Genomic DNA, 23365 nt, shown 5'->3' with positions numbered 1-23365 from the left:
GGGATTAAAGTTGTGAGCCACCACTGCCCAACGTAAAATAAATCTTTGAAAAAATTTTAGGAAAAATTAAAATAGGCTGGTGAGATGGTTCAGCAAAAGTGGCTGCCAAGCAACCTTGACGACCTGAGTTCAATTCCTGAACCTGTGTAAAGGTAGAGCCTCCTCCATTCACATGTGACATGGTATTTATTGCACATCCATCATACAATTAAGAAATTTTTTTTAATGTAGGCAATAAATTTGATGCCTTAATTCATGCCAAGAAAGGTAGGAGGAATAATTGTCCCAGGATTCTCGCCTCCCAGCCCAGTCGCTCAAAGAGCTGCTTGCTCTGCTTTGCTTTAGGAAAGCAAACTGTTCCCCTCTCTCTCTTTTATAAGCATGTTTCCTCGGTACTTCGAGCTTCACTGTTTGCAAAAGCTCCCCTCCCCACCATTTGCTAAATGGCATGGCTTTCTCTGTACTGCCTCCCCATCGCTGTGCCCTTCCAAGCAGCTGCAGATTGACAGCTTCCTTACTGGGGGGCGGTTCCTTCGAATGCTAATAAAATTGACCTTGAGCTTCCTTGTGAAGAAAAAAAGTAGCAATTGCATACGTGTGGTTTCCAGCATTTGGGAGGCCAAAGAAGGGGGACCTCCAGTTGGAATTTAGCCTGGGCTGCCCAGCGAATTCAGAGCTAGCCCAGACTACATAAAAAGCCCTGTCTTTTTTTAAAAAAATGCTGAGTATCTCACTCAGTGGCTGAGTTCTTGTTTAGCATATTTGAAGCCTGGGTTCGACCCCTAATACCACAAAACAGCTATGTAATGGTAGTTAGTTGAACTTTTATTAAGATAACTAGGCCAGTCATTCATTTTTGTGTTTTCTCCAGCTTGTTTACTTTGATCTTGCTCCTTTTAGCATTTTTTTGTGTTCCCCACATCCTCTTTCAGCTTTACTCTGTCTGCCCTGACCTGGGTACTGTTACTGACTGGTCCTTCTTGGTGATGGTGGCCAACCTGGGGATTGTGGGATGTTCAGCAGCATGCCTGGCCTGCCCTGGCCATATCCCAGGAGTGACACACTTCTTCAGCCCCAGTTGTGAAAGCCCAGAATATCTATAGACATTGCCAGATGTCCTCTGATGGACAAGATGACCCTTGCTTGTGAACGACTGCCCTGGAAAATTAGCCATGAAGAAGCAAGAACGTGTGTGTATGTGCAAGCACTTGTGGGTGTGCATTCATGGAGGACAAGCCTGAACAAAGGGCACCACCCCGAGAGACAAAATAAAACAAATGTTACTCTGCTGAAGGTTGGAATATGTACAATACAATTTCCATAAGTATGAATATTTATCAGCTAGTCATTTGAGAGCATGATGTAAAGAAGCCATCTGTGGAGGCCTTTATGGAGAGAGGAGCTAAAAGAAATGTGCAAAATACTTATTTTTAGAGTCCACTTCTCTGAAAGCTGCCCACTCTGAGTGGTGAGTGCTCTCTGGGTTAGGGGAAGTGAGAGCCCACCCTGCTGGCCCCAGAAAGGCCACCAAGTTAGAAAGTAGTTTTAAATAGCACACCAAGGTAAGATGACGAGGTGAGTCTTCAGTTAGTCTTGAATGTTGAATTTATTTTTTGGTTGGGAGTGTGTGTGTACATTCCCATTTGGACACATGGTGGGGGGTGTTATGGGAGTCAGAAGTTAACAATGGGTGTTTTTCTCCATTACTCTCCACCTATGTATGGAGGCAGGGTTCCTCACCCAACCCAGCTGGCCCTGAGGTCCCCTCTACCCCCCATGTGCTAGGGCTACAGGTGAGTTGTCACCCACACAGCATTTTTTTTAAGACCCTGGGGATTCAAATACTGGCCCTCAACCTTGCACGCAAGCACCTTTTCCAGCTTGCTTTTCTCATGGAGTTGTCCTCCAACCCCTCCTCAGGGTAGACAAGGAGGTGAGAACACACAGTGGCTTCTCTTCAGACTCCTGCCGCCAGACTCTTGTCCCCTGACCATACTGACATTCCACTTTCTGCAGTAGCTTCTGGGGGAACTTTGGAGAGTAGACTTGGATGTGACACAGAAATGCTCTATCCGATCCCTGGTCACCTTTGGTTCCAGGTAAGGTTGGGTTTCACAGAAATTGATGTAAGTCGTATGTCACCAGAGGACCCATGATTAGATAATTAGTTGTAGGAAGTCAGGAAATCCCAATGTGAACCTGGAGTCACAAATTACTGCTAGGGGTGGAGAGATAATCCAGCTAGGAGTACTGGCTGCTCCTCCAGAGGACCCAAGTTGGGTTCCCAGCACCCGCATCTGGTTCCTCACAACTGCCTTTAACTCCAGATTCAGGATATCCAATGCCTCTGGACTCTGAGTACCTGTACTGTGTATGGTGTACACCCAGACACACACCATATACTTAATTAAAAATAAGTTTAAGAAAAAAGGAGAGGGAGAGGAGGTCAGTCTGCAGTCACCTTTGAGCATGTGCCATGCCCAGTGATCTAGAGACCTTGAAGCATGCCCTACCTCTGACAGATGGCACTTTTGGTCATTTCTTCCCCCCATGAGTCCTCTTTCCTATTCCCTGTGCTAGGTTGGCACCATGGATTGTTCCGAGGGTTGCCTTATGCTGGAAATGGTTCCAAGTGTTAGGAAGGCCTTTTTGGGCTGTTCTTTATGTACATATGTGGGTGTCTATGTGCATACAAGTGCAGTGCCCACTGAGGTCAGAGAGGGCATCCAGTCCCCTGGAGCTGGAACTACAGATTGCAAGCTTTGTGAGCTGGGTGATGGGAACTAAACCCAGGTCCTCTGGGAGAGCAGAAGGTATGTTGGGTCACTGAGCCATCTCTAGCTTCAAGGCTGAAGTTTTCATTGAGGAAAAAAAAATAAAACAAATATGTCTGGTTTGGATGCAGTGAGTCTAGAGAATCCTTAGAAATCCATCTTGTAGGGGGAAGCTCATGAGCCTCAACCTATATGAAGAACTGCAGGCAACTAAGGAACACCGAGTGGGAAATAGTCTTCCCCAGGGAAGAGCGTGCCAATTCATTGTGGTATAGATGCATCCCTAGGTGCTGGGAAAGGTAAGGTGTGCCCCAGAGTCACAGCAGCCACAGGAGCACCTCTGTAAGAGCCATTCTGTTCCTCTAGCCTCCACGCTTTTAAGAAAGAACGAACTCCGTCCTGTAAGGGCAGTAAGGGCTCATTGGGTGCAGAGGCTTGCCACCAAACCCAAGGATCTGAGTTCACTTCTGGAAATGGACTCCTGGAAGTTGTCCTGTGACCTCTACACATCTACACAATAAATAAATGGGAAGCAAATGTTTGGGTTGAGTGCCATACACCTCCTAGCTGGGTTGAGAGCCAGCCTGGTCTGTATAGTGAGTTCCAGGTCAGCTAGGACTACATAGTAACTCTGCTTAACTTAAAAAGGAAGGACAGGCTGGGCGGTGGTGGTGCACACCTTTAATCCCAGCACTCGGGAGGCAGAGCCAGGGGGATCTCTGTGAGTTCGAGGCCAGCCTGGGCTACAGAGTGAGTTCCAGGACAGGCTCCAAAGCTACACAGAGAAACCTAGTCTCAAACCCCCCCCCAAAAAAAAAAGGACAGACCACCTTCCACTTGCCGGAGGACAGCAGGATGGCATAGCAAGCCCAGAAGAGCTACCTGAGCCCTCGAGAGGGTTCCGACAGATCCAGAGACTTCTCTCCTGGTGTCCACTTCCTCTCTCATTGCGCTCTGCTCTCTCCTCTAGCCTTCTCTATCCAACCCCAAAAGTCTCACTGACATGCCCATTACACTCATAGGGAGACATTCTAGACATTTACACTCACTTGTGAAAAGGTGTCTACTGGGGCCAGGTGTCTTGGTGCATGCCTGTATCCTGGCACTCGGGACTGAGGGACAAACACGTCAAGCTTGGCTTGGCCTATAAAGAGAGACATACATTCACAAGTGCCTAAATAATAAGACTGGAGTGAATTTCATATAGTCATTTAATTATATATATGCATATATAAAATCATTAATTATATATGCATATATATATATATATATATATATATATATATATATATGTTTCTGTACTCTCCTTTAAGACAGGGTCACACTAGTTAAGTACATACTGTATAACTGGCCTCGAGCTCATCATGTAGACCTGGTTGGATCCCATAGAGATCTGCCCGTTTCTGCCTCCTGAGTGCTGGGGTTAAAGGGGCATGCTGCCACCGCTAGGAGTCAGAATTTCCTGTTTGGTGCTATAGAAGGAACCCAAGGCCTTAGCACATGATGAGTCTCTGGTCTCTGCCACTGTGACCTTATTTGAAGAAACAGCTGTAACTAAAGATCTGAATATGGCATCCTCCTGGATTAGGATGGGCCCCAAGTTCAACGGCAAGTGTTCCTACAAGAAGAGAGAGGAAGGCTAGAGTTGTGATCAGAATGGCGCGTCCACAGGCCAAGAACATCTTGGAGCAACCGGAAGTTGAAGGAGGCAGAGGTTCTCCTTAAAAGCTTCAATAAAAGGCCTGGTCTGCCAACCCCTAGATTAGAGTTCCGGCTTCCACAGGTGAGAGAAAATACTACTTACCGAGGCAGTGGTAATGTTAGGACAGCCCTAATGAAGCAGAACACCTGCCGTGGAAAGCCCTCGTAATAAAGAAGGAAGAGAGGGGCTGGAGAGACCGCTCAGCAGTTAAGGACAGGTTCTGCTTTTCCAGAGGACCCGAGTTCAATTCCCACCCACATTAGGTGGCACACAACCACCTGTGACTCCAGTGCCTGGGATCAGACGCCTCTGGCCTCTGAAGGCATCTGCACTAATTTCATGCACAGGCCCACATGCAGATAGACAAGCACAAGTCATTTTAAAAATTAAAAAAAAAAAAAGTGGAGGAAACTGGTGTCCCCCACAGAGGTATTCTGGTCGTACTTGTTCTTGACCTGGGAGCACATGGAGGCTGTTTATGGGATATTGTGGGTCTGATGAGTCCAGCATGTATGAATATCCCACAGAGAAGCCTACTTTATAAGCTAATGGTAATATTTGCCAAAAGAACTAAGGATCTACAAAATGGCTTAGCTGGTAAAGGCACCTGCCATGCAGGCTGACAACTCGAGTCCTGTTCCCAGAGCCCGGATAAAAATCTGTGGTGGCTCCAGTTTGTGATCCTAGTCTTCTTGGACTGGGAGGCACAGATGGGAGAATTGACCTGAAGCTCCTTGTGCCAGCTCACCTGGAGCGTTCAACAGGGCAGAGAGAGCAAGAGAGACCATTGCCGAGGTAGGAGGAGGACCAGTAAGATGAGGTAGTGCAGTAGTATGAGTGCATTTGGAGCCAGACTTTAGGACCTGAATTCAATCCCTGGGACCCACGTGGGAGAAGAGAGCCAACTCCCACAAGATGCCCTCTGTTGCAGAATCTGTCCACTGTGTGAAGATGTGTTGCTGTGACTGGTGTAATAAAGAGCCGAACAGCCAATAGCTAGGCAGGAGAGAATAGGCGGGATTTCCGGGGAGATGCTGGGGAGACACTGAAGAGGTCAGACATACAGTACAGAGTAGAGGTAACCGAGCAATGTGGCAGAATGTAGATTAATAAAGCGGGTTAATCTGGGTTATAAGAGCTAGCAAGACGAGCCTAGACTAATGGCCAAACGTTCATAATTAATAAGAAGTCTCCGTGTCATTATTGGCGAGCTGCCCGTCCCACAAAATAAAGTCCGACTACATTTGAGAAGGTTGGTACAGTCCTGACCTCCACATGAGTGCTGTGGCACCCATGCACACTCCCCTCAAAAAATAAAAATAAAATCCATGGAGGGGCTGCGAAAATAGCTCATGGTTAAGATCACTTGCTGCTCTTCCAGAGCTTCTGAGGTTTGTTTCTAGCGCCCAAGGGGCTCCCAAGTTCCAGGTGAGCTGATGCCCTCTTCTGGCCTCTAGGGGTACCTGCATCTGTGTGTACATACTCCCCTGTGCCCACACAAATACACATAATTAAAAATACTTCTTCGAAATAGATGGAAGAATCCACACATATGCTGTGGCGTGGTACATGGATGCACATTCTCACATTAAAGAAAAAGGAGTAAAAAAAACCTACTCTTCTGGTTATTTTTTATTCCAGAAAGGGTTTCTCTGTGTAGCACTGGCTGTCCTGGAACTCACTCTGTAGACCATGCCGGCCTCAGACTCAGAGATCCACTTGCCTCTGCCTCCTGAGTGCCGGGATTAAAGGTGTGTGCCACCACTGCCTGGCATAGGGTATGATCTTATACATAGAATACTCCAAGGATTCTAACCACATGCTATTAGAGCTAATGAGCAAGTTTGGGAAAGTTGAAGCAGGTAAGATCCACACATGAAAACTGGTTGTATCTCTATGCACCAATGCGGGAGAGGCAAGAAGGCTCACAAGGATGGAGCAGGTGCAGGTTCTACATGAAGACTAGGCTAGTATATTGTAACTAAAGTTCAACTAATTACCCTTATATATCTTTTGGGCTCAGTACCTGGAACCCACGTAAAGGTAGAGAAAGCCGATTCTAGGAAGTCATCCTCTGCTCCCCACACCTGTGCTGTGGTTTACTGGTTGCTAGTACACACAATAATAAATTCTTTAGAAATTCAAACCTAAAGTAAGACAATTGCAGGGGATAGAGGACCAGCTCAGTGGTTAAGACCACTGACTGCTCTTGCAGAGGACCAGGGTTCAGATGCCAACACCCATATTAGGTGGCTCACAACTACCTGTAAGTCCAGCTCCAGGGGATCTGACACTCTCCCAGCTTCCTCAGGCCCTGGCTCTCATGTGCCAGTACCCACTCACAGACATGCTCATAATTAAAAAATAAAAAAATTTCTTTTGCCGGGCGGTGGTGGCGCACGCCTTCAATCCCAGCACTTGGGAGGCAGAGGCAGGAGGATCTCTCTGTGAGTTCGAGGCCAGCCTGGGCTACAGAGTGAGGTCCAGGACAGGCACCAAAACTATGCAGAGAAACCCTATCTTAAAAAACCAAAAAAAAAAAAAAAATTTTTTTTCTTTCTTTAAAAAAAAAGAGGGGAGAGGGAGCTAGAGAGATGGCTCAGAGGTTAAGAGCACTGACTGCTCTTCCAGAGGTCCTGAGTTCAATTCCCAGCACCCACATGGTGGCTCACAATCATCTGTAAAAAAAAAGTCCGAAAACATAAAAGACAAAGTGAGGTCTTTCATACCGTTTTTTTTTTTTTTTTTTTTTAATTGCCGGGCGGTGGTGTATACATTTTTTAATACCAGCACTGGGGAGGCAGAGGCAGGATCTCTGTGAGTTTGAGGGCCCCTTGGTCTATGAGCGAGTTCTAGGACAGTCAGGACTACACAGAGAAACCTTGCCTTGGGGAAAAAAAGAAAGAAAGAAAGAAAGGAAGGAAGGAAGGAAGGAAGGAAGGAAGGAAGGAAGGAAGGAAGGAAGGAAGGAAGGAAGAAAGGAAGGAAGAAAGAAAGAAAGAAAAAGGGTGAAGAGGCACCTCAATAACCAAGTGCAAGTGCATCTAGTGCTGTAGCTGAAGACGGGAGTTTCCCAGCACCCACACCAGCAGCTCACAAATGCCTTTAACTCCAGCACTAAGGGATTCAATGCCTCCTTCTGGCCCCTGTGAGCACCTGCACACATGTGCACACACACAAATCCCTTTTTAAAATTTAGTTTTTATATACAGGTGTTTGCGTGTATATAAATTTACCACCTATGTGCAGCATCAGTAGAGGCCAGAAGAGGGCATCAGATTCCCTGAAACTGGAGTTACAGATGGTTGTGAGTCGCCGCCATGTGGGTCCTGGGAATCACACCTCGTTCTTTAGAAAAGCAGCCAGTGCTCTTAACCACTAAGCCATCTCCAGCCCCAAAATCAATCTTAAAAAGAAAAGATGATCCCACTTACAGTATCAGAAAGGAAATACTAAATGGGTGTGGTTCTGGGTGTCCAGCCCACTGGCCAGAAGAGGCTTGGTTGAGGTCAGGGATTTGAGGATGCCCTGAAAACCACAGTGAGACACTGTCTCAGAAACAACAAAACAAAACAAGACCCCCCCAAACCAGAACAATAGTGACTGGAGAGCTGGTCAGTGGTTAAAAGCAACATCTGCTCATGCAGAGGACTGGAGTTTGGTTCACAGCACCCATGTTAGGTAGCTCACAACTGCCTGTAACTCCGACTCCAAGGGGGTCCAACCCTTCTGTCTTCCATGACACCTGCTCTTATGCACACACGTCCGCATAGACACACAACACACAAACATCCGCAGAAAGAGATAAATATTTAAAAACACTTAAACCTGTAGAAATAAAAACAAAACTCACTGAGATGGAAGGAATTAAGTTTGAAATAAGTGGAAAGATATCTTTGCCAGATGTGACTCATATCTGTCACAGCACTTGGGAGGCTGAGGCAGGAGGATTGTGAGGTTGAAACCATCCTTGGATATATAGAGAATTCCAAATTGGCTTGTACTAAAATGAAAATTATGCCTCAAGATAAAATGAAATAGCTGAGCTAAGTGCTGCAGTCTCAGGAAGACTGACATAAGTTCTAGGCCAGCCAGGACCATGTAATGAGACCCTGCCTCAAAAAAAAAAAAAAAAAGAAGAAGAAGAAGAAGCTGGGCAGTGGTGGCCACGCCTTTAATCCTAGCACTAGGGAGGCAGAGGCAGGTGGATGTCTGTGAGTTCGAGGCCAGCCTGGTCTACAAAGAGAGTTTTAGGACAGCCAGGGCTACATAGTGAGACCCCGTCTCACAACAAGAAACAAATGGGGCTGGAGAGATGGCTCAGTGGTTAAGAGCACTGCCTGTTTTTCCAGAAGACCTGGGTTCGATTCCCAGCACTCACATGGCTGTCTGTAACTCCAGTTCCAGGGCATCCGACACCCTCACACAGACATACATACAGGCAAAACACCAATGCACATAAAATTAAAAACCAGCCGGGCGGTGGTGGCGCACGCCTGTAATCCCAGCACTCGGGAGGCAGAGCCAGGCAGATCTCTGTGAGTTTGAGGCCAGCCTGGGCTACAGAGTGAGTTCCAGGACAGGCTCCAAAGCTACAGAGAAACCCTGTCTCGAAAAACCAAAAAATAAAATAAAATAAAATAAAAATAAAAACCAAACCCCCAAATGTGTATTTCCGTGATGAGTATATGCCTGAGCATCTATGTGTGCCGCACTGAGTGCTTGCAAGTGCCTTTGGAGGCTAGAAGAGGGTGTTAGAACTACTGGATCTCACACAAGAGCTGTGAGTTAGGTGATGCAGGTTCTGGGAACTAACCTCAGGTCCTCTGGAAGAGCAGAGTGCCCTCAGTCCATAAGCCATTTCTCCAGTCCCATAAGCACACTTGTTGATTCCAATACAGTTACAGAAATTGGAAGAGTGTGATGCTGGCAGACAGATAAACGCATAGAACAATGAATCAGATAGAATTTAGAGTCCAAAACCTAAACCTCGTGTGGGGAAAAGAATATTCTTTTTGACAAATGCTACTGGGGCAGTAATCTGAGGAGGCAAATAAATTCAAACTCGCCTTATGCCATACATAAAAAATAGTTAAACACAGATATATAGATGAGTTACAGAAATGTAAGATTACAACATTTGAGGACTTTAGAGAAAACACAGGGTGGAATTCTTTGAGATCTTGACTAGACATTCCAGAAGTACAAGTCATTAAAGGAAAAATAATTGAACTTCATAAAAATTTAAAACCTGGTAAGGGCTGAAGAGATGGCTCAGTGGATAGGAGCACTGGCTGCTCTTGCAAAGGACCTGGATTTGATTTTCAACAGCACATGGTGCCTCAGAACTTTCTGTAACTCCAGTTCCTGGGGATCTGAAACTCTCTTTTAATCTCCCCTGGCACCAGAAAACACACATGCATAGACATACATGCAGGCAAAACACCAAGACACATGAAATACAATAAATAAGTTTTGTTTTTTAAAAAAAAGTTTTTAAGCTGGGTGGTGGTGGTGCACACCTTTAGTCCCAGCACTTGGGAGGCAGAGGCAGGTGGATCTCTGTGAGTTTGAGGCCAGCCTGGTCTACAGAGCTAGTTCCAAGAACCAGGGCTACACAGAGAAACCCTGTCTCAAAACAAAACAAAACAACAACAACAAGAAAAACACCAACAAAACAAAAAACAAACCTTAGCCGGGCAATGGTGGCACATGCCTTTAATCCCAGAACTTGGGAGGCAGAACCAGGAGGATCTCTGTGAGTTCGAGCCCAGCCTGGTCTACAGAACGAGATCCAGGACAGGCACCAAAACTACAGAGAGAAACTCTGTCTCAAAAAACAAAAGATTAACAAAAAACCCAACCTTAAGCAGTTTAGGAGAGGGTTCGGTAGGTACGACTTCACCGTGCAAACATAAAGACCTAAGTTTGGATCTCCACCAGGTAAAAGCTTCGTGTGTCCACATGTGCTTGGGTCTCCAGCACTGGGAACAGAAACAGGTGGGTCCCAGGGGCTGGATGGCTAGCCAGCCTGCTGTCAAAGTGAGCTCAATGAGAGAGCCAGAGGAAGGAGTGAGCCAGCCGGGGCCAGAGCAAGACTCCCCGCTGCCCTCTGCTGGTCTCTAATGTACATGCACAGGCATGCGCATTCTTGCATACCTGTATACCCACACACACTCAGGAAAAAGCTCGGGGCCTAAAGATGTGGCTCAGGAAAGCGCTTGTCTAACATGGATGATTCTCTGGGTTCCATCCCCAGGGCCATGTGGTGGTGCACATCTGTAATCCCGACACTCAGGAGATGTCTATACGAGGGTCCTAAAGTTCAGGGTCATTTTCAGCTATACGATTGAGCTTGAGGACATCCTGGGATTCCTTACACTGTGTCTCAAAATCAAAAATAAACAAACAGGGGCTGGACAGGCAGCTCAAAGGTTAAGAGCACTGGCTGCTCTTCCAGAGGATCTGGGTTCAATTCTCAGCACCCACATGTACAGTTACAGTAGCTCACAACTGTAACTGCAGTTCCAGGGGATCCAACATGTAGGCAAGACACCAATGTACAAAGAATAAATAAAATTTAAAAATAAATAAAAACAAACAGCAAAACTTGAGGTTGGGGGAGGGGTGTAGTGCAGTACAGAAGCACATGCTAAGCATGTGTGAAGCTCTGGGTTCAATCCCCAACACCACCAAAGAAAAAAATGTTTTAAAAACTTCTTTTTGTCTGTTTGGATTAAAGAACACGAGACTATGAATCTGAGCTGAGTGGCTGAGGCAGGGGGATTGCTTCAAGTTCCAGGCAAATATGAGGGAAAACAACAAAGAAAGCCAGGCAAATGATATTTGGTACGCTGGTACATGCTGGCTGTTTCAACTGCTTGGGAGTTTGAAATTTAAGGCTAGGCAGGGCAACATAAAAAACAAAACAATAAAACACAGCAAACCAGACTAGGCACTGTGGCGCATGCCTTTAATCCCAGCACTCTGGAAGTAGAGGCAGGAGGATATTTGTGAGTTCCAGGCCAGCAGACTTTACATCGCAAACTAGCCAGGGATACACTGTGAGATCCTTCAAAAAAAAAAAAAAAAAAAAGAGTCAAGGATCTCACTGATGAATTTCTGTGAGTTCATTCATCATGAACTGAAATTGTCCTATTCTGGATCTGGTTCCATTTAAACACATTATTAGAATTAATTTCATGCCGTGTTCTGCTTCCAAAAATTGACTACGAAGACACTTCAAATTATATATGTGGCTTGACTTATATTTCCATCAGCCATTGTAGAATGGGTAGCATTCGTTTCTTTATAAAATGTCACCAAGAAGCGTCTGCCAGAGCAAGTGTAAGGATGATGGCAGGGGCTGGTGAAGCGGGGGTGAGGGGGAAGAGGCGGTCCCCTCCCCCGCTCCTTCAGTCCCAAAGGGAAGGGAGGGTAAGGTGGTGGTCCTTTTTTTTTTTTTTTTTCTCTAGCGGAGAAGCTGACGCCGTTGTCACCAGATTCACAGATCATGTCTAAATATGACTAATGAAAAAAAAAAAAAACCAACCCCAACCAACCTGCAAACCATGGCGATTAAAAACAACAAAAAAGGGTGGGTGTTTTATGTAATTTGATGAGCATTACTATTCAGGCAGAACTCCAAAATATAGTACCTTCGGAAGGTTATTCATCAGATCCCAAATACGTTGGGTGACGACGTTTCAGTCAGTTCCTAGGATGGGTGGAGGCGTGGATGGGGCGGGGTGGGGGTAAGGTGGGGGAGAGGGGGCCCTCCTCACAAAATGGAGTGTAAACTCCGGGGAGTCGAAACTTTGCCAAGTTCATTCTTGCATCCTTAGCATGTAGAACCGAGTCTAGCACACAGTAGGTGCCCCCTTAAAACATTCCCAAGAGTTTGTGCGCCAAATTGCTGTGGCGGATGCGAGGGCGAATTTGCTGGAGGAGGAGGAGGAGGAGGAGGAGGAGGAGGAGGAGGAGGAGGAGGAGGAGGAGGAGGCGTCTCTCCATCCAGCTTTTGTCAGTCTCAAAGGAATCTTGGGATCCCAAAGGGTTAAAAAAAAAAAAAAAAAAAAAAAAAAGCCCACTTAATCCAGGCAGAGACGTGACATTTTTTTTTCCGAAATAAATGTCAAGAATGGGTTATTCTAAGTCTGGGACAGAGCCAGACGTGGGCATCTGGAATGATCTACGTGCATTGAAAAAAAAAAAACAATAAATAAATAAAGCACACACGCAGAAAAAACAAACAAACAAACAAACAAAAAAACCCACCAAACCACCCCAAAACCAAACCAAACCAAACCAAACAAAAAAAAAAACCCCAATCGCCACCATTTTCTCCAGGTAATTTTCCACCCCTGCCCCCACAGTCAAGAGACACAGGGTGGTGAGGGGAGAAAAAAAAAAAACAACAAAAACCAAAAGTACTTCTTCTTCCATCCTGCCTGGCTGTGTAAGACAGAGGACGGAGCGGGCCAATGAGCGGCGCGCGGGAGGCGGGGGCGCGGCGGGGGCGCGGCGGGGACCGCAGCCCCCCAAACTTTGGCAAGTTGCGGGCGGCGGCGGCGGCGGCGGCGGCGGCGGCGCAGCAGCGGCGGCGGCGCGGGGCGCGGCCGCGGGAGGAGCCGCCCCTCGACGCCCGCCGGCCCCCCTCCCTCCCTCCCCTCCCCTCCCCTCGGTCCGTCCCTCCCTCCCTCTTTCCCTCCCTCCCTCCCTCCCTCCTTCCCGGGCCGGGCCGGGCCCAGCACCGCGCGGCTCGGCTCAAAGTTTGCGGCCGCCCCTGCGCCGCGCGCCCCGATGGATGGGTGATCGACCGCGGCGGCGGCAGGGTGACGGACGGCCATATTGGCCGGCGCGGCCCGAGCCGGCGACGACAAAAAGTGCGCGGGCGCCCGGTGGGCGCTCGGACGGGCGCGGGGACGTGGGGCCGTCCGGCCCGGGCCTCCTCGGCCTCGGCTTCGGCCTCCCGTGGCCGCCGCGGTAAAGCCGCCGCGCGCTCGCGGCCTGGCCCGGCTCGGCTCGGCCCGGCCCGGCCCGGCGCGCCCGCCGCCCGCGGGGATGTCGTACAAGCCGAACTTGACCGCGCACATGCCCGCCGCCGCCGCCGCCGCCGCCCTCAACGCCGGTGAGTGAGCGCGGGCCCGAGCGAGCGAGCGAGCGCGCGCGCTCTCCCTCTCCCTCTCCCTCTCCCTCTCCCGCGCGCCCGCCCGCCCAAGTGTGCCGCCAAGTTGGGGGGCTCGCGCTTGCCGGCCGCGGCCCGGGGCTCCCCCCACCCCGTCTCCCCGTCCCCCCGTCCTTCCCCCTACCGAGTCGCGCGGTGCCTGAGGCGGCGAGCCGGCTGAGGGTGTGTGTGTGTGTGGGAGTGTGTGTGGATGTCCCGGGCCGGGGCAGCGCGGGCGCCGCCGCCGCCGCCGCCGTCTCCGTCGCCCCGCCGCCATGATTCCGTCTCCCGCGCCGCCAAAGTTGGCGGTGCGCGCCTGGCGCTCGGCGGGGCTGCGGCCCGGGCCCGGGGATGGCGGGGAAGCGAGGGCGCCGGCGGCCGGGCGAAGAAGGCTTCTTTTTTTTTTTCTCCCCTCCTCAGCTCCCCCCCCTTTTTTTTTTTTTCCTCCTTTCCTTAGGATTTTTTTTTTGGGGGGGCGGCTCGGCGAGGGCCCCTGCCGGCGGGTGGCGGGAGCGGCCGGGGCTGCGCGGGGCGCCGAGGGTCGGTGGATGGAGCGGGACCGGCCGGGGCCGGGCCGCGGGCGGGGCGGCGCGAGGAGGCCGGGCGAGCCGGGGTCGCGGGCGGCGGGGTGGGCAGGGGCCGCGCGGCCTGGAGGGGGGTACGGGAGCGGCTCCTGGTGTCCCCCCTCCCCCCGTTCCCCGCCACCCCCACCCCCCAGGCCCTCGGGAGACCCCCGTCTCCGAGTCCCCACGTGGGTACGCGTCGCAGAAGCCCGGGGGGAGCCGGCTCTCCCTTCGCCGCCGCCGGGAAACTCCTGCAAAGTTCCCAGGCAGCTTTCGGCGGTGCCCAGGGGCTAGCCCCGGACCCCGGGGAATCCGGGAGAGGGGTGGGAAACGGTGGCATTCGTAGGTGACCGGCTTTGTGCCCTCTCTCCAGGACACCCCCTAGACATTTGGCTGTGAACAGATCATCCCCCCCCCAAAAAAAATAAACAGATGCGAGTTGGGGGGAGGGCAGGAGAGCTAAGGCCTCCTGGGCGAGTGGGGGTCGAGTTGGGGTCCGAGTTGGTTACGGTCGCTGTGTGTCTAGCATACCACCCATGTTGGCACTTGCAACTTGGTGAGTGTGTGTGTGGGGTGTCTTGTGTTGAAATGTTGACTTCCAGAACTCCAAAAATTAACGCCTCCCCCCAAGGGACCATGAAAAGCCCTGGCCGTGTGTTTTAAACTTCTTAGGGACACCGGCTGCTCTTTGGGATTTGGAAAAGGTTGAGATTTAGGGTGCCAGCTCGGCAGAGTTGAAACGCTCACACGTGGGCACAGAGCACCCCCCCCAAAAAAAAGCATGCAGTCACTGTATCACCTCAAATGGTTTCACCCCCTTTGGGTGACAGGCTTTGTCGGCAGGTAGGATTTTTTTTTTTTTTTGTCTCCCAGCCTTCTTGGTCAGGGTCTAGGATGGAAGGGCAGTGGGTTGCGTTGTCTGGCTGTGGGAAGCCCGAGACAGGCTCGATCTGGGATAGTTGCCCCCCGGGTCTTAAACCGGGACCTTTTGGGGTTGTGGGTCACAGTGGCAGGCAGCCCCTGGGACTCTGAAGCCCTGTTCTGGGCTTGCTGGCACCTGTGTTCAGCTCAAGTTCTTTTTCTAATGGGGAATGGCGGGAGGCGTACCGGGGTCTCCAGGTGCCCGGCATTTTGGCGGGGGCCCGCCCGCCGGTATTACTTTGCAGAAAGCCCTGCCATCTGCATCCAAGATGGACTCTCACAGTGGCTCCTCCGCCTTCCCTGTCATCATCCCTCACGCCCTCCAGCCCTGCCTCCTGCTCACCGAGTTGCCAAGCTGCGGCCTGGCCGGCGGTGGCAGTGGCGGAGTTAGACAAAGCCCCCGCCTCCCCCGCCCGCGAGTCGTCCCCCCCCCCCCCCCAGGCGCCCCAAGTGGCGGGAAGGCCGCCAGCTCCCCAGGCCCAGGCCGCTCTTTGTCTGGCGTGGGGGCGGGGAGCTGCGCCTGGCCCCTGGAGCTTCCTGGCCTCTGCCAAGCCCTCCCGGCTCTCTGCACACTGCGCTCATTGTCTGAGATGCTCCACACCGGCTGTGCTGACGTGGAGCCGCCTCCCTGGCCTCCCTCAGCCCAGGTGCCAGGGTCTTGGGGAAGGAGAGGGCCTGAGCGGAGGACCCTTCCAACACGACTCCCCAGGGGGGGCTGATACCTTCCCCAACACTGAATATGGGGCTGGCTTTGACACAGAGTCGGTCAGGTTCCTCTCCACTCCTCCAGGGGGATGGAAAGCCAAGCTCTGAGGTATTGCTTGAGGGCCTCCACCCGTATTTCTTCTTCCTCCCCTATCCCTCCCTCAGCCCCCTAATCCCATCCGCAACGCCATCAAATTGTAGGACAGATCTTCTGTTGGGGAGTGTGGCCTCAAACAGATGGAGAAACTGAGGCCCGCAGGGCTTTGACAGAGTTCCACAGCCAGGAGTGGCACTGCTGGGGCAGACCCCCAAGTCCGGGAGAGACGATGTGACAGGGAGGTGAGAAATGGCGAGAAGTGTGGGGAAACTCAGGAGGTGCTCCTGTCGCTTCAAGGGTGGCCAGTCTACCTTGTATGTGGTGCTGGAGTCCTCTAAAGGCTCTGTGATGGCACACCACCCCTTCAGCGTTTACCCCCCAGCCTTTCTGAGTCCAGAAAGGGCTTGACAACCTGGAATGGGCAGGATTAGAACTCACCTCCCGGCCTGTAAAGGAGCCGTCTCTGAAGGCTGGGGAAGTGGAATTTGGCCATGGTGGTGAGGAGGCTAGGGTTGTTCAAGTTGGGTGGCACATCCCTATGTGTGCTTTGCTCGGGAACCACTTCCATACTTGGTGCCCAAAGCTGGGTGTGCGATCTATACCTAGGGAAACGCTTCCAGTGCTGTCCCTGCTCGTGGATAGAGACAGGTGTTGGGGGTGTGAGCTTAACCACTTCCTGTGCAGTGTGGCTCACCCTGCAGCCAGGCCCTGGGATTCACTGCTCCTCCCAGCTCCAGCAAACCCAGCTCCTGAACTTCCTTCCTCCTGCCCCTCCCCTCGCCCACACCAAGTGAGCAGCTGGTGACTTGGCCAGCCTGGCACCAGCTGTCCATCCCCGGGGCCAAGTCTGCAGGGCCCGCTGTGTTCGTGAGAGACAGTTTGGCTCTGGGGGCGGCGGTCAGGCAGCTGCCGAGGAGGACTAGGTAAATTCTCCATGGTTACTGCTATTTGTAATTCGAAGGACATCCTTTCCCCGCCTAATGGCCACTTGGTTGCCATTATGGGTTTGCATGCTCTAGCCAGGGGCCTTCTCATTCCATATCCAGGGGATGACATTCTGTGCTGGGCTCTGGGCCCTGCTTTGTTCTGACTGCTGTACCTGGATAGTGTTCTCAAGTGCTAGATTCCATGCATGGGGGCTTATGCCTCTCTCTTTGGAGTGCAGAGTGCATGGTGTGTGTGTATGTGTGTATGTATGTGTGTGTGTGTTGTGTAGACAGTAGGGAGTTCTTTCTTTGGAGAGGGCATGAGAGCCCAGAGGGCTTGCGGGGCTTGTCTGAGGCACAAAGGCTGCTCTCCAGACCTGCTTTGTGTGCGCGCAGGGCACCTGTCCCCCTCTGGGGTTCTGTGCCTTGAGGTCTTTGCCGGTCTTCCTTGCTGTATTTGTCCAGCAGAGGTGGGTGCATAGGAACACAGAGGTGGCTGTATATAAGAAATTCTAGCCCAGGTTAGACCAACCTTGGTAGTTCTCAGCCTCTCGTGAGTGGGAGCAAGGATTAGGCTGGACACAGCTGTCAGCTTCAATTTTGGCAGGGGTTTCTCTCTTTTGGAGTCATGTGCATGGGCTAGGGAGGGCTGTGTCTTTTGAGGTCCTAGGTGTGTGGGGAGTGGCTCCTCTTTATGCACTTACTTTCATGCATCTAGACTGGTGTCTGGGCTGTGACCATTAGAGGTTGAGCTGAGGTCTCTGTCCTGTAAATCGAGTTCACAGGTGGGGGCCTGGATGGGGGCTGTTGCAGTAGCCAGTGCCCTGGGTACAGCTGTCTAAGGCTGGGGGTCTCTAACGTCTCCCTTTCTTCGCTGCAGGAAGCGTCCACTCGCCTTCTACGAGCATGGCGACATCCTCCCAGTATCGCCAGCTGCTGAGTGACTATGGGCCACCATCACTAGGCTACACCCAGGTATGGTAGTGTGGGTGCTGGGGGGAGAGATGGAGGGGACAAAGGCGGGTCAGAGCGTCCCCATGTTCTCCTGTGTTTCCTTAACCATGGTCGGGGCTTGGCTCCCATCCTTCACTTGATGGATTAGAACGCAGGGCACTGGGGACTGTTTCAGGGGACATGAGGGGCACAGGGAAGGGCCAGTGATCACTGAGCTGCTCAGGCCAGGTACATGTCTCTCTGGGTTCTTTTCCATATTTCCTGGGCAAGTAAGGTTCAACTGGTGTTGGACCTCTGTGCTGTGCCAGAGGGGTTGGGACAGCATATTTGGAGCTGGTGATGAGTGTGGTCCCCAGTCATCTCCTTGGTTTATAACTGGTTCCATCCTTTATGAGACCATGACCCTCTTGGAGACCCAAATCTCTGATCACTCCATTGCAGTGACCCCAGGGTCATGCTCAGGAGGCAGCTGGCTGCTACTGTGTCTTCAGGTGGGATCCGCAGGAGGGACATGCTGTGCATGAAGGTGTTTTTGCAACCCCGGTTGCCAACAGGAGAGTTCTTTCTGTGGGCCAAACCTTTAGCGAGTGTTCCGGGGTTGCCATGGAAGTCTCTCCTTGGCTAAGGAGGCTGTGCACAACCTCCAGTCATGCCCCGGCAGCCCATCCTGTCCCAGGAGGAGAAGGAGGCCCGGGCCCGGGAGCGGGACAGGCTGAAGAAGCGGCGACGGCGGGAAGATGGGCTGAGGCGCAGCCTGGAGCGGCAGCGCAACGCCCTGGCCATGCGGCGGCGGCGCTGGGAGAAGCGGGAGGCCAGGAGGCGCCTGTGCCAGGAGGCCGAGCTCCAAGGCCTGGCCTGCAGGCTGGGCGGCGAGGCTTGGGAGTGGAGGCAGCAGAGGCGAGAGGAGCAGGCCAAAGCCCTGGACCGAGAGCTGGCCACCATGGTCCAGCTGCGGCAGGAGGAGGAGAGGCCTGAGCCAAGGCCTTCACTGATCTGGGTGCTTGTTTGGGCCATAGCCTGGCGATAAAGGCCGTCTGTGGGGAGGATGCGGTGTGTGATAAGTTTTAGCCCCACCCTGGATCCTTGGTGATTGTTGAGGTCCTCCGGTGGTGACCTCTGTCTCCCACTCATTGTGGACGCCTGACTCCCAGGAGGAACCCCTCTCTGTCTCATGGATCCAGGTTCTCCCGTCACTTGTCACTTTTGTCTCGTGTGGATGGGAAAATGGTTTTCTGGATGGAGACTTGTATGCTTTCTGAGTTGGGGACAGAAGGCGAGGGCCTCTTGCCCTACTTAGAGTTGTACCTATGGAATACGCTCCAGCTGGAGCGGCCCTGGGAGCCCAAGGCTAGGCCACCTTCCCTCCACCCACGTGTGACCGACCACCAGGGTGGGACAGTCCATCCAAACCCTTGTTTTCTGGTCCTAGGGAACTGGAAATAGCCAGGTGCCTCAGAGTAAATATGCAGAGCTGCTGGCCATCATTGAGGAGCTGGGGAAAGAGATCAGACCCACGTATGCGGGGAGTAAGAGCGCCATGGAGAGACTAAAACGAGGTAAGCCAGGGGCGTGGCTAGGAGTCTCCAGGTTGCCGTCACTGTTGAAGGACTTCTGAAGCCAAACATGCTGCCGAGGTGCCTGTAGTCCCAGCTGCTTGGGAGGCAGAGGCAGGAGGATGACTTGAGCTAAGGGGTTTCCTAGCGGAAGCACTGGATGGAGGTGGTCAGGGAAGGGCCTTTGACTCATGGCTGGTGCTGCAGATGCATGTGCTGTTGGAGCTGCAGCAGGGGCAGCTGTAGGTACAGCAGTTGGGGATGGGGTGGGGGGCTCGTGGGGTTTCTGAGAAGGGCAGCCTGGCGGTGGGCGCTCCTTACTCCTCTACCTTGCCAGAGGGGCTCTGCTGGCCTATTGGAATTGTTGTATCCCTGCAGCTCTCCCCCTGCCTGTGCTCCTGTGGGGTCACACTGTAAGCCCCGGGTCTGCAGAAGCTGTCCTCTGATCTGGGGTTTTTAAACAGGGTTTCTCTGTGTAGCCCTGGTTGGCCTGAAACTCGCTCTGTAGACCAGGCTGGCCTTGACTCACATGAGATACATCTACCTCTGCTTCCTTAGTGCTGGGATTAAAGGCATGCACTACCATCACCTGACTGGATTTTTTTTTGTTTTTTTTTAATTGTGGTAAAATATATGTAACACACAATTTAACATTTTAATAATTGAAGTTCACTCATATTATTGTATGGCCATCACACCATTTGTATCCAGAACCTTTTCTTTTATCTTAGAAAATTGAAAGTGAGATTCTTCAGGGACTGAAAAGGGAGAGTGATGTCACAGAAAGCAAGGGACTCAGGTGTGAGAGGTGGCAGGGATGCTGAGCAGCGTGCTATCTCGTGACAGAGCTGCCGGGGCGGAGGTTGGGGGTGGGGGGGAGGGTTCTATTTCAGAAGTACAGAGGAGCCAGGGCTGTAGGTTCATTCATGATCAAGAGGGACTTGGTTGATTAAAAACCTTTCAGAATGAACCTGGGACAGAATGCAGATGGCCTGGACCTGTGGATCCCTGCTCTGTGGCAGAAGGCCGCACCGAAGTCAGACTTCCCAGCCATAGCCAGGCCAGCTGAGGAACAGGCTGTAGCTGAGGCAGACTTGGCCCGAGTTCCCGGGATCTCTGTGAAGAAGGAGACTTGACTTGACTGGAGTAGACTGGGTACATAGGGGACAGGACTGGAGATGGGAACTGGCTGAATGAGAGATGGGATCCCAGGTGACATGATGTTGCTTCCACGGCAAAGGAAGGGAGATAATTCTGGGAACTGGAGAGTTGGTTCCAGATAGGAATTCCTGGGAAGATGCTAACCTGTGAAGTCTTAAGCAGATTTGCATTCATCCCAAAAGCCAGTGGATCATATGTGGATGTGCCAAGTGGCCATTGCAGGACACATCCTGTGGGAGCTGCTGGCCCTACAAGAGTGAGGAAGACTTCAGGTCACCCTAGTCAACTGCCAAACCCATACAAGCTCATCACACCAGTGTGAAAACATTGAGGCTGTCCTCAAACTCCTGTCTTGATTCTGCCTTGAGAGTACTAAGATTACAGTGTGAGTCGCCATGCCTGGGCACAGCATTGTGTTTTTTTTAAAGAGGGGAGAACTGTATGTTGCTGGCCTTGAACTCCTCGGTTCAGATGATCTTCCATCACAGCCTCCTGAGCAGCCTGGCCTTTGCAGGTGTTTGGATGTAGACCCTCTCTGTTCCCCTCCAGAAGGAGGACTTCATGACTGGGGTCTAACCAGCAGGTCTTCTTCCTGCTCTGTGAATGGGCTGATGCCGTCTCTGTTTCTCTTACAGGCATCATTCATGCCCGAAGCCTGGTTCGGGAGTGCTTGGCTGAAACGGAACGGAATGCCAGGTCCTAGCCCCTGGCCAATGTGAAGGCCCATCTCGCTACCCCATGGAGATGAGAGGCTTTGTTCAAGATGGCAGTAGCTTTCCTGCCTTGGTCATTAAGCTCTGAACCCACATTCAGAAGATTGGAAGACATTTTGCAGTTACTGATGATGTGCATTTTAAGTAGTTAGGAACGATCCAGCTCTTTTTTTTCCAAGCATTGATTTGAAAGATGTTTGTGAAGCCACTTCACAGCAAGCTATTGTTTGCCCCCAAATACCAGTGTCCCCTTTAATCTCCCTTTGGATACATTTGCCATTTGCATCACCCCAGTTGACTTCCTGTCCATGAGCTCACCTGCCTCTGCGGACTCCAGTGCAAACCACAGTGCAAACCACATCGAGTTTGCTGTGTAGCTGGCCGGCCTGTGTACAGTGTAGACCCTGCTTCACGAGCTTCTCTGCTTACGCGTTTGCATGACTGAGTGCTTTGAAGTCAATCTCAAAAATGCACAAGTTATAAATACAGAAGAAAGAGCAATCTACCCAGCCTACCAAGCGCCCTGCAAATGTCCACCCTGAGACTGTAGATCTCAGTTCCATGTTTACTGTGAGACGATCACAACATCCGGAAGAAAACGACTGAAACTTGCATCTTTGTATTTATTACTTGATGTAATAAAGCTTATTTTCATTAAGAGTTTGTATTAAGATGTGGGGCCCTTGGGGTCTTAAGTACTTGTTTTTCTTTAGGGGAGGGCGGAGTCTTGCTAATTAATTAGAGTGATGCTGGCCTTGAACTCACAATCCTTGCCTTGGTTTCCCTGGTGTTGGGGTTACTGTTGAAGCTTTCTTTGGGGGAGGGCTTGGAGATGTCTGCTAAGGGCATTTCCTGTCTGGCCCAGGGGCTACCACTAGCACAGCCGGCTTCCGTCTCAAGGATAACAGAGATTCACAGTGTGGAATTCAAGTGTGCACAGCAGCATTGTGACTGGCTTGGAGAACTGCCGCTCCTCCACCATCCAGCAGGTAGGTGCTCCAAGGATCTCCTTTTGCTGGGCAATGTGGCTCACTCCTGTAGTCCCAGAACTTGGGAGACAGAGGCAGGAGGATCACATACTTTGTGCCAGTCAAGGCTACATAGTGAGGCATTGCTTAAAAAGAAGAGTATTTTTCATAACGTGATACGCTCTGGTGCTGAGGAAAGCGAGTCGAGCTTGGATGGATGGATTCACTGTGGGCTCCCCAGTATGTACCAGGGCTTGGGAGTTGTTGCGTGTGAAAACTGACCCTGCACCAGGCTTTGCTCTGAGCTGGATGAAGACAAGTATAGGATGTACAGTCAGTGTTGTGGGTGAGAAGCAAAGAGCCAGTCACAGAGTTCAAAGGCTGGCGGAGGGGCCATGGGCTTTGCTGCATCTCCATGGCAGAACATCTCCGTCTCCAGAGTGCAAAAGGAGACACAGAAGCTGCTCTTCCTGGCTACAGTTCTAAATTTGCCTTCCTGTGAGTTTCTTCTGTCACTTTCCCTAACTCCCTGCTCAAGGGAGCCTGACATAGGAAGGACCTAGCGTTACAACAGAGATCCCTGCTTGGAGCGTCCCAGGCAACAGCTTCCAGATGTATGTAGTAGTGCAGCGTGTCCAGCCTAGAATAGTTTGATGAACTGTCCCCCGACCCCAACAACCCCCCAAAGGTGAGACAGGTAACAGTGAGCCTCACCCCACAGTATTTTTCCCTATCTGTAGAGACTTTCCCCCCTTGAGACAGCGTCTCACAATGTCCCAGAACTCACAGAGATGAGGTCTGCCTCTGCCTTTTTTTTTTTTTTAAACATTTATTTATTTTGTATACAGCATGTATGACTACAGGTCAGAAGAGGGCACCAGATCTCATTACAGATGGTTGTGAGCCACCATGTGGTTGCTAGGAATTGAACTCAGGACCTCTGGAAGAGCAGTCAGTGCTCTTAACCTCTGAGCCATCTCTCCAGCCCCTGCCTCTGCCTCTGCCTCTTAACAGCTGGGATTAAAGGCGTGTACCACCTCTGGAATTCTAACAGGGAAAACGAAACAAATGAAAAACCACCTGTAGCTTTGTGTGGTGGTGCACGCCAGTAATCCTTGAAATTGGGGAGGCAGAGACAGAGGATCATGAGTTCAAGGCCAGC

The 23365-nt window shown here is 51.3% G+C and overlaps 1 protein-coding gene and 1 long non-coding RNA gene across 4 annotated transcripts; one reads left to right on the top strand and one right to left on the bottom strand.

The window, feature by feature from the left end:
* Positions 1-1587: 1587 nt before the first annotated feature.
* On the bottom strand, positions 1588-14209 carry LOC128121050 (uncharacterized). Its single transcript, XR_008222051.1, has 2 exons — positions 13788-14209; positions 1588-3918 (listed from the first exon to the last, which is right to left on the bottom strand). It is a non-coding gene; the product is annotated as an uncharacterized LOC128121050 (long non-coding RNA).
* Cdk2ap1 (cyclin dependent kinase 2 associated protein 1) lies at positions 13192-21893 on the top strand. Of its 3 annotated transcripts, none has more exons than XM_052755440.1 (4): positions 13192-13606; positions 17735-17829; positions 19238-19364; positions 21158-21893. In XM_052755440.1, the coding sequence occupies exons 1-4, from the start codon at positions 13540-13542 to the stop codon at positions 21223-21225; spliced, it is 357 nt and encodes a 118-aa protein (XP_052611400.1). In that variant the 5' UTR covers positions 13192-13539; the 3' UTR covers positions 21226-21893. The 3 variants fall into 3 exon arrangements, with proteins under 3 accessions (XP_052611400.1, XP_052611401.1, XP_052611402.1); XM_052755441.1 differs by lacking the exon at positions 13192-13606 and adding an exon at positions 15958-16170; XM_052755442.1 differs by lacking the exon at positions 13192-13606 and adding an exon at positions 16196-16851.
* Positions 21894-23365: the final 1472 nt, after the last annotated feature.

This window comes from Peromyscus californicus, unplaced genomic scaffold (genome assembly GCF_007827085.1).
Source record: "Peromyscus californicus insignis strain IS unplaced genomic scaffold, ASM782708v3 Scaffold_2__1_contigs__length_46816999, whole genome shotgun sequence".
In the NCBI taxonomy this organism is placed as follows: domain Eukaryota; kingdom Metazoa; phylum Chordata; class Mammalia; order Rodentia; family Cricetidae; genus Peromyscus; species Peromyscus californicus.
This window is presented reverse-complemented; position numbering and strand designations above follow the sequence as displayed.

Coding starts and splice junctions, on each gene's coding strand:
- Cdk2ap1 (XM_052755440.1), top strand. CDS start 13,540: ATGTCGTACAAGCCGAACTTGACCGCGCACATGCCCGCCGCCGCCGCC. Junction 13,607..17,734: donor CGCCGCCGCCCTCAACGCCG/GTGAGTGAGCGC, acceptor TCTTCGCTGCAG/GAAGCGTCCACTCGCCTTCT. Junction 17,830..19,237: donor CATCACTAGGCTACACCCAG/GTATGGTAGTGT, acceptor TTCTGGTCCTAG/GGAACTGGAAATAGCCAGGT.